Source organism: Ammospiza nelsoni, chromosome 20 (genome assembly GCF_027579445.1).
Source record: "Ammospiza nelsoni isolate bAmmNel1 chromosome 20, bAmmNel1.pri, whole genome shotgun sequence".
Lineage (NCBI taxonomy): Eukaryota > Metazoa > Chordata > Aves > Passeriformes > Passerellidae > Ammospiza > Ammospiza nelsoni.
The window spans coordinates 2117804-2133903 of record NC_080652.1 but is presented as its reverse complement, the minus strand read 5'-3'; the positions used below and the strand labels follow the sequence as shown (position 1 = coordinate 2133903).

The 16100-nt window shown below is 47.5% G+C and overlaps 1 protein-coding gene across 2 annotated transcripts in view; it reads right to left on the bottom strand.

Moving 5' to 3' along the window:
* Nucleotides 1-16100, bottom strand: part of PNPLA7 (patatin like phospholipase domain containing 7) — a 135930-nt gene that overhangs the window by 52332 nt on the left and 67498 nt on the right. For both annotated transcript variants that reach the window (XM_059486427.1, XM_059486428.1), the window contains exons 21-22: nucleotides 12582-12642; nucleotides 9516-9665 (exon numbers count right to left, since the gene is read on the bottom strand). In XM_059486427.1, coding sequence (XP_059342410.1) covers nucleotides 9516-9665; nucleotides 12582-12642 — 211 coding nt within the window. The remainder of the gene's footprint in view (nucleotides 1-9515; nucleotides 9666-12581; nucleotides 12643-16100) is intronic.

The window sequence follows — 16100 nt, the reverse complement described above, 5'->3', positions numbered from 1 at the left end:
CCTGTCTCTTGCTGAGAGAGAAATTCACATTTACAAAACATGACAGAGCAGTTGCTTTTTATTCATGTTTTCATTGGGCAATCCCTCACTGTTTTATTAACAACAGAACTGAAATTTATGCAATAAATAACAAAACACTTCATTATGTGAGGAGTTTCAAGGCAAGGTTATAATGTGTTCAGTAAAAATCAAGGAATTTTGAACATGGGAGAAGGTCACAAATTCACATCTCTGTGTTCAAAAAGCAAAACCCCCAGGTACAGATCTGGAACTGGGTGTCCTGACCTTCAGGGCCAACTCATCTCCCCTGTCCAAGGTTACAAATGTAAGATGTGGTTGGGGCTGTGTGTTCTATCCCCACCTGTCAGAGCTGGGGCAGCTCTCTGCTGTCCATGGGGCAGTTGTTTCTTTATCTCTCCCACAGCCAACCCTCCCTCCAGGAGATCTCTGCTGTCCATGGCCACTGAGTGTCCCTGCAGGGCTGATCCAATGCCAGCATCCCATGGGGAGATGCTGCGCCCAGGGCAGGAGCCAAGCATTCCTGCCTGGATCCAATCTGAGCCTGGCACAGCACAGCAGCCTCTGCCCCCTGCATTGCCAGAGGAGCAGCTTTCTGCTGCCCTGCATGGCCAGAGGGAGCCCAGGCCCATCTGCAGCAGCCCTGGAGCTGCAGAGGAAAACTCCCCCCTTGTGCAGGATCCCTGCTGCAGCAGAGCCACAGCTGGCACTGCAGGAGGGCTGAGCCCCCCTGGGATGGGGCTGGGACACCGCCCTGACACACAGGGGACAGGGACTGCTCTGACTCAGTGGATTTTTTTTGTTGTTTTGTATTACTGCATTTGTATTTAAATTTTCCTAGTAAAGAACTGTTATTCCTACTCCCATATCTTTGTCTGAGAGTTCCTTAATTTCAAAATTATAACGATTCAGAGGGAGGGGGTTTACATTTTCCATTTCAAGAGAAGCTCCTGCCTTCCTTAGCAGACACCTGGCTTTTCAAACCAAGACATCCCCCTTAGTCCTCAAATCCTGCTGCAAAGGCTTCACTCTGCTTTAATTGACTTTACTCTTGGAGTTGAAGAAGTTCCCAGGTGCCATTTTCCATCTTGTACTTTCCAATACGCAAATAACATTTGCTCTTCGCTACACTGATTATCAAAGAAGAGCAAACAAAAATGGACAAAAATATCCCATAAGCAGACACCAAAAGATAAAGCTGGTGAGAAAGCAGAGAGAGAGGAGGATGATTCAAGAATAGAATTTGACTTCCCCATCCTCCCATGAAAGTTCTGGAAGTTGGTTCCTATGAAAGCAAGAAGTCCCAGAGCAGATCTGGGCTTAGCCTGCCCTTCCCTCCTCCCTCTGGAGCTCCTTGAGCCATCCCATAGCAGGGAACAGCCCCAGTGCTGGGGGAAGGGGTTGTCACCACATCTTTAATCCTGGCAGATTCTTTTATCTGACTCACTGTTCACCTGGTGTCAGCTTTGAAATGGCACAAGGGATAAGAGAGGTGTCCCAGAGGGAATACTGATGGCACTGCACAGGACAGAACTGCAAGGGACAGAGTGCAGGGCAATTTGCAAGCATTCAGCAGCATAGTGATCATCAGTGTTCATTAACGTGTCAGAGTTCTCAGTTAAATGGAAAAGACAGGTGGATTAAAATTGTATTCCAGGACATGTGGCTTACAAAGCTTTCTGGCACTCGTGGAACTTTAGCAGGCAAAGACAAACAGCCTGGGATGCCAAGTGAGCTGAGGAATGCAATAAAAATGCCAAGTAAGAGAGCCAACACCAAGGGAACAGCGTGGGCACCTCTGCCTGTTGCCCCCCTGCCCTGGGCACTGAGATCCAACAGCACCAGTCCCTGGTGATGCTCTGGGGCCCAGGCTCCACGGGGACACCACTGAATCCAGGGACACCATCAAAGCCAGAGACCTGCAGCCAGAACAGCTTTCATCCTCAGGGAGAGGCAGAGTTTATAGAGCTGGGCTGGATCTTTGTGCTCCTTCAGCCAGAGGCACCTTGGCTGTGGACATCATCAGAATGAGCCTTGGAGAGACTTAAAAATCATATCCAGACCTCACTTGTGATGTGGAAAGCAGCAGTTCACAGAACAGGACACAAACAAGAGCAAGAGCCTGGCTGTGCCAGCTCAGGAGGAGCCTGCCCAGCACCCCATCCCTCCACGTGCCAGGGACACGGGACAGAGATTCCCAGACCTTCACTCATCCCCAGCACGGAACACGGTGATGCTTCCAACAGAACCAACTTGTTTTGTCTCAGAAATACCAACCATCTGCTCTGCACTCCCAGTTTCTAGCAGGCTCCCAATTAATCAGCCATTAAAACCCCTCCATTAATGATACCAAGAACACCAACATATGTGAGCTCAGAAAAGAGAACCAACAAAAAGTGTTATCTCAACTAAACTGCTGCGAGCATCCAAGTAATGAAAAAATATCACCCCATGCTGGAGGTTCAAGGCCAGGTTGGACAGGGCTTGGAACAAGCTGGGATAGTGGAAGGTGCCCATGGCAGTGGGTGAGATGGGCTTTAGGTCCCTTCCAACATAAACCATTCCATGATTCTGTGATGATTCAAATCCACAGCCCTTGAACAGCCACACCTGCAGGCAGGAGTGACCAGCCCAACGTGTCAGTGCATCCTCAAAGGGCTCTGTCACAGTCACACACCTCTAAGCACCCCCTCTCCAAACCTGGCACCAGCCTCATGGGCAGCTTCCAGCTGGAGCTGGCATCAGGGACACATCCCTGCACTCCTCAGTGTTCTATTAATGGGATCAGAACAGCTCAAAGTGAAGAACAGGAGAGGTGATGTGAGGTAACATGAAATATTCCTCCAAGCCCTGTGTGTGTCTCTGACAGCAGCCAGCAGCAGATTGCTGGGGAGGAGAATCAGAGCAGGAAAAGCTGAGTGCCATTCCCTGAGCCTCCAGCTATCCACAGCCTTCTCAGCCTTTTGGATTTCTCAAGCCTGAGGTGGTGACTTTCAGTTGCCTGGGGGATTTTTCAGTCAGCCAAGAGCTCACAGGGATCCTGAAGCCCAGGTTTTCTGTGCTTCAGGTGAGAGAACTGCCTCACCCCAGGCCCAGGGATTGTGGTTTCTGGGAAAACTTCCTGGAGCATCTAAAGCTGTACTCCAGGGCCATCTGTTTTTCAGTACAAAACTAAGAATTCCATGAAACAGGAGGGAAGGGAAGGAAAAGCTGGCAGATGCCAGAGGTCTGGTTCATTTTATCTGCTAACAAACAAGGGCACTGAAGAGCAGGGCTGCAGCAAAGCTTCCAACCTCCTGCCCCAGAGAAAGGGGAAAAAACCATCACACAAGACATAAAACCTCTCTTTCTTGCCAGTGAGCAAGAGACTCACTTTGGTCATTTTTCCACAAAACACCAAGGGATGCAGAAGCAGGAGTACAGGTGTCCTAGTTCTAAGTCTAATAAAACATGGACCAAGAGTGGCCTGGAGAAATGAGAGGCCCAGAGGGCAGAGTGATTTCTGAGGCTCAGAAATGGTTTCAAATCCACCTCACCAGAAAAACACACCCACATCAAAAGACAAGGCCAGTACAATACACACTGTGGAAAAATTTCAGCAGAGCAAATTTACTTGCTTGGACTCCATTAAAAGAAAATTTACTTTTGGCCTAATAAAAGTCTACAAAATTATGTGGCAAAGTCACATAACTGATAAATGAGTTGGATGTCAGAGGATCTTGTCCAGCAAAAAAATACTAAGTGGTGCCAGGGTTCAGGCACCACAGTGAACATTTCACATTTAAATCTAATCTGTGTGTAAAGATAGACAGAACTGTAATTAAAAACTCCAATAAATTATTAGCAAAGATTTTTCAGTGAGCTGTCCAATACATTATACATTTTTAGAATTGAAAAGAAGGAAAATTTAAAGGGCAGAAAGGAATGAAAGAGACACACATGTTGGATTTGAATCCCTCCCTGCTTTAGTTTGAAATTCTATGAGATCAGAGGGCTCCCACATAGAACCAGAATTTGCACAGCCATGTGGTGTCTTTTAGCTGGTCTCAGGAAAGGAACAAAAAAATAGCCGGGCAAATACTTTTGAAAAATCTGAATACTGCAGAAGAACTTCTTATTAAAAGATGCTCTCAGCTCTACCAAGATTAAGAGGAAAATAATAAAAATAGACATCATGAACACTGACCAGAATTCATCAGCATGATGAATTGCACAGCATCAAAACCTGCCCCCCTTCCTGGCACTCCAGTTCAGAGCTGGAAAATTCTGCTCCTGCTTTCTGCAAGTTGGATATTGCACAGCCTCCCTTCTTGGAGACCCAGAGCCCCAGACGGGCTGGCACACTGGAGCCAGGGACAGCAGGGCTGCAGCCCCAGGGTCACTGTGCCCTGCAGGACATTGGGGTCACTGTGCTCAGCAGGACATTGGGGTCTCTGTGCCCTGCAGGACATTGGGGTCACTGTGCTCAGCAGGACATTGGGGTCACTGTGCTCAGCAGGACATTGGGGTCTCTGTGCTCAGCAGGACCTGGGGGTCACTGTGCTCAGCAGGACCTGGGGGTCACTGTGCTCAGAAGGACATTGGGGTCTCTGTGCCCAGCAGGACATTGGGGTCACTGTGCCCTGCAGGACATTGGGGTCTCTGTGCCCTGCAGGACATTGGGGTCTCTGTGCCCAGCAGGACCTGGGGGTCTCTGTGCCCTGCAGGACCTGGGGGTCTCTGTGCCTTGCAGGACCTCGAGGTCTCTGTGCCCTGCAGGACCTTTTGCTCCGCCCACAGAGCCCAGAGCATTTTTCTTTCTATCTTTGTCCCAAGGTGAAGGCAGGTGCAGCTGCCACAGCCAGGTCCCAAATAAACCTTCCATCCCACAGCTTGTGCCATCAGCAGAGCTGCCCCAGCCCGGGCCCAGCACAGGGAGGAGCTGGAGCTGCTGCAGAGATCCAGAGGAGGCTCCAGGGGGATCAGAGGATGGAGCAGCTCTGCTGGGAGGAGAGGCTGGGACAGCTGGGATTGTGCACCTGGAGAGGAGAAGCTTTGGGGGGGCCTCAGTGCGGCCTTGCAGGGCCTGAAGGTACAGGAAAGATGGAGAGAGACTGTCCAAGGGCTGGAGTGCCAGGACACAGGGAATGGCTCCCACTGCCAGAGGGCAGGGATGGATGGGATATTGGGAATGAGGAATTGTTCCCTGGCAGGGTGGGCAGGCCCTGGCACAGGGTGCCCAGAGCAGCTGTGGCTGCCCCTGGATCCCTGGCAGTGCCCAAGGCCAGGCTGGGCAGGGCTGGGAGCACCTGGGACAGTGGGATGTGTCCCTGCCATGGCAGGGGTGGCACTGGATGGGATTTAAGGTCTCTTCCAACCTGGACCATTCTGTGATTGGAAGCTCCATGGAAGCACAAACATCCCTTAGCATTTAACTGGGACACAATCCCACTGTCTGGAAACAATATGTGAATTATCATAAATCACAGAAACACCAAATGTCAAAGGAACCAGCACAAATTGTCTGGGGAAAGCTGTAGGTGGTCCCACACACTGGTGCTCCCTGGGTGCAGAATGAACCCCTGAGGGAGAGCAGGCTGCTCCCCTGAGCTGGTCCCATTACAAATCAAATCATTAAAAAAAAAGAAATTTGAAAACAAAAATTAAACCCAAAAAAGGAATTAAGCAATGAAACCACTTAGTCCTGTCTCATTACAGGCAAAAATAGATTTTTTTTTTTTTTTCTGGAGGAAGAAAGATTCTGAGTACATTTTCAGTTTTTGTGGACAGTAAATATTCACTATCAAACTGAAATTTTCTAGTTGTCATTACTTTTATATCTCTTTAATAATACAGAAGTAGCTAAAAATTATCAAGACAAACTCCAAAATCCTGTTGAACAGATTCATCTGCAACCAGCTCCAACTCCAAGCACTGTCCACAGCCTTCTCATGCCAATTCCGGGAAAAGGAAAACCATTTCTTAAGTGTTATACTGTGTTACAACCCAGCCTGCATTCCCAGCAGGACTGGGGTCAGGCTCCTGCAGCTGATGACTCTTGCAATGATCTCAGTGCTGCTCCCTGCATCCTCCTCATTCCTTCTATCCTCCTCTCCAACCTGCAGCAGGGGAATTCAAGGCATCACTGCAATATCCTGCTAAATTCATATTAACAGGAAGGGGAAGGAATTTTCTGTAATCAATATATTAATTTGCAAAAGAAACCTAAACCAGCTGTTCTCCCCACACATTAAGGCTGCTCTCCACTGCTCTGGAACAGATTTGAAGCCCAGAGCAATGAAATTATACAGATCAAATGTTAAGTATGGATTAAATGTTAAGTCAAGTATTGTAATCAGATGCTGCCATTTAATTTACAATTAGAAAAAAGGTTGGTTCAAGGAAAAAAAAAAACAAAAAAAAAAAAAACACGTGAATAGCAGCAAATGTTCAAAGCAATTTTCCAAACTGAGAGTTCCTTTCAGAGAAGATTTTCAATTAACCTTTGTCAAGCACATTAACAGCTCTCATTTCCATAAAGCCAGGGCAGGTCTGATCCCAGCTTACACACAAACCCCAGGAGAGCCCAGCTGGGAGCTCAGGGAAGGGCTCAGGGAAGGGCTCAGGGAAGGGCTCAGGTGGCAGCGGCTGCTCAGCAAGGCCCCAGTGCAAACCTTTCCACATGCAATCATGGAATGTTTGGGCTGGAAAGGACCTTAAAACTCTTAAAACTCATCTCATTGCATCCTTTCCATGGCAGGGACACCTTCCACCATCCCAGGCTGCTCCAAGCCCTGTCCAGCCTGGCCTTGGGCACTGCCAGGGATCCAGGGGCAGCCACAGCTGCTCTGGGCAACAGCTCCCTCATGCCAAATATGCAGGTGAATAAAAAAACAACCTGAAAACAAATCAAAATTTCACTCCACTACTCAGTTCATTTTCTGTTGCAGGAAATCAGAAGAAAAAAAAATCATTCCAAAACCCATCCCCTCCCCTGAAAGCCAAGCAACACCTGCGCGTGGCTCCCAGCACTTTGTGAGGAACACCCAAACAACCCCAGCCAGAGGGCAGAGGGGAAATACAAAGTTAATACATACATGGAAATACAAGTTTAAAAAAAAAAAGAGAAAAAAAAGAAAACCTTGCTTTTGCTAAATAAAGAAGGAAAACCTGCAGGCTGCCCCCAGCCCAGGCCAGGCCTGCAGAGCCTGAGGGGGCTCGGGCCTGGTGCAGGGCCTGGTGCGGGGCCCGGGCGCTCCTGTGCCAGCGGCGTTTGGGACCAGATGGCTCCTGTGTTTGCCCACAACACTTTCCTCTTCCCACTGCAGCCGTCTGCTCCCTTTTGGCAACAACTTCAGGTGCCAAGGGTGTACAGAACCATCTCGAGCTGCCAAGCACGGCACAGGCGTCAGCACAGGGGAGGAATTTAAAAGGGTGAAGGAGGAAAGGCCAAGTGACCCCCCCCAAACCCCCCTTGGGCACTGCCTGCTGCTTTCTGCCCAAATGGGTGTTTTTATTCTGAACAGTCCATCTACCTACTTAAGTTTCTGTTTGTTTTATTTACAGGCTCTTAGTGTTGTCACACATCAAAACAAGCTGGCAGTGATCCCTAAGGAGTCCCCATTAGCAATACAGCTCCATTATGGATTTAACATTTTTCTGCCATCTCCAAAATAAGAGGAATCTTCAAACACCCCCAAATTAGTTCTCACTGTAACAAGGCTCCACCATAAGTTGCACATAAATTCAGACTTAAGAGGTTAAAGAGCTCATGCACCACTGGCATCTTCCTCTGCCTGTTCACCCAGAAGATTTTTAAGCACCAACAGGAGTGTCAGCTCCAGACACTAAAAGTCAGAAAGAAAATTACCAATAAATGTAAGTGGTTCCACCTCAAGCACCACATAACCTGTACTTTTAAATAAGCCATGAGAGAGCAGACTAATAATTTCTCAAAGGACTACAGGAGATTCACTCAAGAGATATGTAACAGCATTTGAGGATGAAAAGAGGATGTTCAGAAAATGTCAAACACTACTAATGAACACAAAATGAATTCTGAATTAAATGCATGAGTTTTGTGAGGAACTGGAATGTGCATAAGCAACTTCACCCATGGATAAAGCAATTAATGACTCAGCCATGAACTGAACACATGGTTTTGTGGGCATGAGACAGACAAACAAGCTGGCAACAAATGGGACAATGATTTCAGACTAAACTTCAGATTTCCAGTGCCAATCTGGATCTCCCTCACGAGCCTCTTCCACCAAATCTTATCGTTACCACTGATGTACAACCACAATGCAAGAATACTGCTTAAGAAACTCTTTGCTGGATGAAGTTTTTCAGCTGAGGAGGTCTGGAACACTCTCACTCGTGAGCTGGACAGAACCAGACCCTCAGGTGCCATGGAAACAGTGCCCTGGTGTGGGATGTGTCTCCTGGAGTGACTGTGGGCAGCTGAGGGCAGCCAAGACAAGGGCAGAGAGGCTGGTGAGTATTTCCAAGTCATTAAGACAAAAAAGTTTTCCATTATAATTAAGGATGGGAATAGAGAAGCAAGAAGCATGGAAAAGGCTGATCCTGACCACTGCTGCAGATTCACAGAATGGTTTGGGCTGGAAATTACTTTAAAGATTACCTTTAAAGACACCTTCCACTGTCCCAGGCTGTTCTGGCCTGGCCTTGGACACTTCCAGGGATCCAGGAGCAGTCCCAGCTTCTCTGGGCAACCTGTGCCAGGGCCTCCCCACCCTCACAAGAATTTCTCCCTAATCTGTGTCTGTGCTCACAGGGGTCCCAGGATGAGGGAAGAGACGAGGATCTGACTCCATGTTTCAGAAGGCTGATTTATTATTTTATGATATATATTATATTAAAACTATACTAAAAGAATAGAAGAAAGGATTTCATCAGAAGGCTAGCTAAGAATAGAAAAAGAATGAATAACAAAGGCTCTGTCTTGGACTGTCTGTCCAAGCCAGCTGACTGTGATTGGCCATTAATTAGAAACAACCACATGAGACCAATCCCAGATGCACCTGTTGCATTCCACAGCAGCAGATAATCAATGTTTACATTTTGTTCCTGAGGCCTATCAGCTTCTCAGGAGAAAAAATCCTAAGGAAAGGATTTTTCAGAAAATATCATGGCTACATCTGGCCTAATCCTGCCTCGAGTTTATAACCATTCCCCACCCTCCTGTGGGGACCTGGCCATATAAAAATTCCCTTTCCCTCCTTTTTATAAGGCCACAGGATTCTCTCCAGAACCTCCTCCCCAGCCCTGTGAACATCTCCAGGTGCTGCTACCCCTTAAAACAGCACGGACACCCCTGTGACAGGTGCCAGCAAGTCTCACTGTAACAAACCTCCACCATAAATTGCACATAAATCCAGACTTCAGAAGGTTAAAGAGCTCATGCACCACTGGCTTCCTCTGCCACTGTGACCCCTCATGGCACTCTGAAGTGGCCAGCAGGGTTTGTTTGCTGTGATGGCACCATGAACACTCACCCACAGCACTGAGGGCGTGCTTGAGCTCCAGGGTGAAGGCTGTGAGCGGCACCTCCTCGGACACCGGCATGATCGCCACCGTGGACAGGTTGCTGGCAGGATTCCCTGCATCCCACTTGCTGCTGGAGCTGTGCAGTCCCAGAGGATGACCTATTCACAGAGAAAACACCTGCCATCAGTCAACCAGGCTGCTAAACGTGGAATTGTAATTTTTCCTAACTCCATGCAGGCAGGAGGGAAAGTGTCACTGTGTCACCGAGCTGCTCAGTGTCACAGAAATGGAACACAAACCTCCACAGCATGTGAGAGCAGAGTTCCCACATATTTCATTTCAAGAGGATGAAGATCAGTTTCCATCATTTTTGGTTGCTGGTACAGCATGTGTGGGTTGAAGTGAGGCAATTTAAAAATATGCCTGGAATATGTTAAATGAAGCATGGATCTACCTGACCCAGGAAGACAAAGATAAAAAAGCACTTAAAATCCCTTTACCACAACTTTGGAACTGATTCCATGTGACAGTGTTCACAGGGATCCAAGGATGAGGGAAGAGATGAGGATCTGACTCCATGTTTCAGAAGGCTGATTTATTATTTTATGATATATATTATATTAAAACTGTACTAAAAGAATAGAAGAAACTATTTCATCAGAAGGCTGGCTAAGAATAGAAAAAGAATGAATTAATAACAAAGGCTTGTATCTCGGACAGAAAGTCCAAGCCAGCTGACTGTGATTGGCCATTAATTAGAAACAACCACATGAGACCAATCACAGATGCACCTGTTGCATTCCACAGCAGCAGATAACCATTGTTTACATTTTGTTCCTGAGGCCTCTCAGCTTCTCAGGAGGATTTTTCATAAAAGATGTCTGTGACAATTCCACAAGAGGAATTAGCTTATCTAACAAAACCTCCAAACCTGTTGTGTCAGTGTTAAAATATTCCAAAATTTTCCAAAACTTAACAATCCTTTTCTTATGGCATTCCTAAGCAAGGAAGGAAATAGCTGTTTTCAAAGCTGTTTTCAACAGCTCCTATAGAAAACGTGCATTTCTACCTGTTTTCCCTTCTCTGCAAAATGCAGTTTTACAGATATGGGCTTAGGAGTATTAAAATATGGAACCTCTGAAGTAGCTGCCAAGTACCTGGGAACCATCTTTAATATAATTTGGTGAGTAAAGGCAGAGGAAAAGCAGTTTTTGAGAGAAATCTGCAGTGCATGTGAGGAAGATCAAGATCTTCCCAGAAAGCTTAAGCTGGTAAAGGTCAATGTTCTACAAACTGTTCTTGTTCTGATACTCTTTTTTTCCTCTTTAACTGAGCCTTCTCAGAAAATCCCACTCTGCTGCTAATGCCTGTCAACTCAGCCCTGAGAACACAAAAACATTTTGAATTCATGTTGGGATTTCACATCTGCTTATCTCATTTCACCCAGCAAAGGCCTAAGGTGTACCATCAAGGTGAATTCTTGAGCTGAGCATGTGGAAATACTTGATATCCCCTGTGCAAACCCATTCAAAGGCTCAATGCCAGAGTGACAGACCACTGCAGGACACAAAGAAATATCAGATAAACTTTTTCTAAAAAGAAATATATTCAGCAATTGAGTTATTCATTTCAAATCTTCTAAAACAGCTCTGCACAGAACATTAAATAGTTTTCCCCCACCTTCTGGTGATCTTCAAGAAGATATCTGTAAGTTTAAACAGGTTCCACATCACAGCTCAAGCCCTTCATCTTCACAGGCCCTTCCCTCCTCAGAACTTCAATGGTGATTCTCTGATTGAACTCCTGTTTTTCTCACTAATTTTCCTCCCATTTTATGTTTCCCCCATTTTGCCTAGTTTCCCAGCCTCTGCCCTGGGCCACAGAGGCATTTCAGCAGGCACAGAAGTTTAAGTACAATTACCATCAGGCATTTGTGCACAAGGGGCTGTGCCCAGAAAGCTAGCAGGTGAAGAAAGAGCAGATTCCCTTCCCCACACTGCTCTGAAACAGCAAAGTGGGTGACCTTCATTTCCAGTCTCCTTGGAATTTGGCAAAACCAGCAACTGAAGGAATTAAAACCCCCCAACCAAACAAAACCCAAACAATCCTCAGCATCAGAGAGCCCCACAACACCCCCAGCAGTCAACAGGCATCTGTTTGCTTTCAAATGCTGCTCAAGGAAATTGGGAGAATTCCCTCCCACTCCCTTCAGTCAGTAAAGAGACTTTGTGTTGGTGCTGCCACAAACACAGAGCTGCAGAAGCAACCCATGGCAGGCCATTTCCTCCCAGACAATTCATTAAAATACTGCAAATCCAGGCTTTGAAATCAGTCTGTGCTGCTGCTGCTCAGCACAGTGCTCTCATTCCAGCCCATTATACAGCTGCTGTTTCCAATGCTCCCTTCACATTGCTCTTGCAAGAAATTCCAGGGAAATTTCACTGCACACAGGCAGCAACACTTCTGGATCTCAATTGCAAATTATTTCATTCCCACACCCAGTTAGCCATGCTCTGCCAAAACCATCATGTGTACACAGACACAATGAAATCACCATCCACGTGCACCTGCAGCTGTAACAGACCACAGAATCTCAGACTGATCTGGGCTGGAAAGGATCTTAAATCCCATCCAGTGCCACCCCTGCCATGGCAGGGACACGTCCCACTGTCCCAGGCTGCTCCCAGCCCTGCCCAGCCTGGCCTTGGGCACTGCCAGGGATCCAGGGGCAGCCACAGCTGCTCTGGGCACCCTGTGCCAGGGCCTGCCCACCCTCACAGGGAACAATTCCCAATTCCCAATATCCCATCCATCCCTGCCCTCTGGCAGTGGGAGCCATTCCCTGTGTCCTGTCCCTCCATCCCTTGTCCCCAGTCCCTCTCCAGCTCTCCTGGAGCCCCTTCAGGCCCTGGCAGGGGCTCTAAGTTCTCTCTGGAGCCTTCTCTTCTCCAGGCTGAAATTTAGCAATGCATTTCCTTTCCAAGCCTGCACTGCCTGATTCCAAATTTAAGGATGCAAGTGTGGCTCCAAGGAAGCCCCAGCATCAATGGGAATAGTCCAGGAATGAGTCTCACCTCCCTGCTGCAGACTGCCAAGGATCTTCTCGCCCAGCAAGTGAATAAGTCTGGTCACAACCTGGGAGAGAAAAGGAAAAAAAAAAGAAATATTCAGGCAGAATGTACTGAAAGTAGAGCATCCACATGGAGACTTCCAAACTTTTTTAAGATGTTCCCTCGAGTTGAGCCACACAGAGTCAAGGGTTTGCAGCTGCAGCTTCTTTCCTGGCTGTAATGTGTGGTGATTGGTCATTTGTCTTGGTTTCTCCTACCTTGTTTTACTTTAATTTGGAAAAACAAGAAAACAAAACAACCCTGGAACAGGCAGGATTTAACTTGCTTTGGGGGAAAAAAAAGATTATTTGGGGAAACATGTCAAATTGCATTTCCAGCTCTCCTCATTTCTCTCTGCAGTGCACCTGCCCCACTAAGTACCCTCAGTGCTCAGTGGGTGCTGCACCTTTTGTAGGTGCTAAAAGCTCAAAAAGATCCAGACCCTTCCCCAATCCTGGTGAACGGTTTACAACAGCCAATTTAAAATATTTGGGGGAAAAAAAGAGGAACAAATACACCCCCTAAACACCTGCAGAATCAAAACAAACTGCCTAAAAAATTGCTTTCCCCTCAAATCATGTTTGCCTGGTAATTCATGTTTGAAGACACAGATGTGGTCCCAGCTGTTTTTCCAGCAGGACTCACATAAATATAAACTAATATTCCAATAGTCAGATGTATCTCCAAACTGACAAACCTCTCTCCAACATGACCAATCAATAATTCCTGACAAGTGGGATAGCAGAAGACTAATCCTTGCAATATCAAGAAGTGACAGACACAGAAAATGCAGCATTTATTCTGAAAGCTCTACACAGATGTTTTACCAAATAAGGAAAAGACTTATTTAAATGCATTAAGGATTAATAGAGCAATCATTAAATATTCCCCCTAGACAAATAACTCTAGGTCAAAATAGCTCAGGAGGACATGAAAAAAACCCCAAAGAACTGCCACAACAGAAGTTCTCCAAGGTCAACAAGCAAAACAAGCAGCAGCCAGGTTAGCTGGGATCCTGGATAAACCACAGAACAGGCACTTTGGGATGCAGCTTTCACATCAAGGGCCAGGTAGGCATCAACACAGGTCAGGATGCTCACCTGAGTCATTTACACATCCTGCCTTACAAACTAAATCTAATGTATCAAACTCCCCTGCACTGTGAAATGCTGAGGATAAAACACCGATGTATTTAAAGTTCTCTATGGGAAATGGGGGAAGAGCAAACAGAGGCTCCCAGCACAAGGGTGACTTGCAGTGGAACACAGAAAAAGAGTTACCAAGGTTATTTCAGGGATTTCATGGCATGGCTTGGGGTGGAAAAAAACTTTAAAGCCCATCCAGTGCCACCCCTGCCATGGCAGGGACACCTCCCACTGTCCCAGGTGCTCCCAGCCCTGCCCAGCCTGGCCTTGGGCACTGCCAGGGATCCAGGGGCAGCCACAGCTGCTCTGGGCACCCCGTGCCATTTCTGCCCCCTAGAGATGACTGCAGGTTGGTGAAGATGCCACATGAACAACAAGTGACCAGGACAAACCCTTGGAAGTGCTTCTTCCTTGCCCCAGGAGCAGGCACAGTGCCCATGCCCACTGCCACCCATGTGGGGAGGACAGCAGGAAAGCTCCAGCATCCTGCCTTGTCCTGGAATCTCAGAGAGCAGCTAAAATGCTTCCCCTTGTTCAAAACACAACAGAATCTGATGGTCATCCAACCACACAACTCAACCAAACCCCAAGGCTCTGGGATTCCCCAAAGGCACCACATGTGGCTACAGAACTAACCCATCCATGGGGAGAATTCAGGGAAACAAGGAATTCTTCACAAAAATACAGACTGATGGCCCTTGCTAAAGGAGATAATCTGCCCCCAGAGCACATTTGCTATACCCAGCTCACAGGCTCCACCTAAACCTGCAGCAGCACAGCAGGACTTTCCTTCAGCAGTTTTGGGAGGTGCCATGAACATCTTACACTTCTGAAGCACTTAACCATCAGAATTTTAATTACTTACTAAAACCATCTCCTGTATTTATAACTTTTTCTGCTTTACAGGCAGCTAAGGAGAGCTCCAGCTAAGTTACAAAATATGTCCAAGGTTAATGATGGAACTAAGAATAGAACCCATTGGTCTCATTTTCCACTTGGCTGCTCCTATTACCAGGAAATATTATTTGTCTTGTTTGCTGGAGCAAACCTTACAGCCTTGGTATGTATAGATAGGGAAAATTATTTCCCTGGTGACTTTGTACAACAAGCAAAGCTGCTCCCCAGAACGGGATGAGTCACTCTGTCGCAGTCATGGCAACGTCCAAGGAACATCAATTTGGGATCCGAGCTCAGAACTGAAATTTCCACAGAGTTTTATATTACATACACCAGATATCCTCTCAGAAAAAGGCAATGTTTTCCTCTAAAAGGGACTTGTCCATCCTTCTGAGGGAGAAGTCAATACAAATCACATCCCTCCATTGACAGCAGACCTGACCTGATCGACCCTCAGTGTGCAGGGCAGCAGGAGCAGCTCTCCCAAATTCAGGGCAGCTGGGGAGAGCTGAAAAGCAGCAGGAAAAATTCATCCTTCAGGTTTCCAAGCCCCTTTATTCTCACTCCCACACAGCAGCAGGGCATGAAGGAGCAGCACAGCTCAGTGCAGCCCAAAAGACAACAAGGAAGCCAAGGGATCTGGGAGGGGACAGGGATGGCTTGGGCAGGGACAAGCAGGAATCAGCCCTTGGGCTGGGAGCAGGATGACAGAGATTGAAGGGAAACAATTACTCCAAGTAACTGTCTGGAGGAGATGGAGGCAAAGGGCAGGTATAGGGTGGTGCCTCGGTGCAGAATCTGGGCTGTGACTCAGCAGTCCCAAATCCCTCCTGTTCAGCTGCACTTTGCAGGAAACTCAAGGTGAGGCTGGGTCTCTTCTCCCAGGTAAGAAGTGACAGGACATGAGGGAACAGCCTCAAGCTGTGCCAGGGGAAGTTTAGGTTGGATATTATGAAAATCTTCACTGCAAGGGAGGTGAAGCACTGGCACAGGCTGCCCAGGGCAGTGGTGGAGTCACCATCCCTGGAAGTGTGGATGTGGCACATGGGGACATGAGTTAGTGGTGATCATGGTGGCACTGGAGGAATGGTTGGACTTGATGATCTTGGGGACTCTTCCAACCTTAACAATTCAAGGAAAGCTCTGGGAATTGGCAGTGGGGCAGGGCAGGAACTGGACTGACCTGGAGAACTCAGTGAGTTTCCCTCCTCCGGGGGTGCAGCCCCAGCCCTGCCCCACACTCCTGAGCCAGGGACAGCCTGGGCACTGCTCCTCCCAGAGCCTTCTGCCCCCTTCCCCAGCCAGCCTTTCTCAATCCCAGTGCCAGAAGAGCCCAGAACACTTCCCAGACATCTGCACAAGCAGAATTCTCTCATTTTCACCATCACCCAGGGCTGGACAGCCTTCCTGGTCGGAAGCGTCTGCTGTGCTCACTCTACAG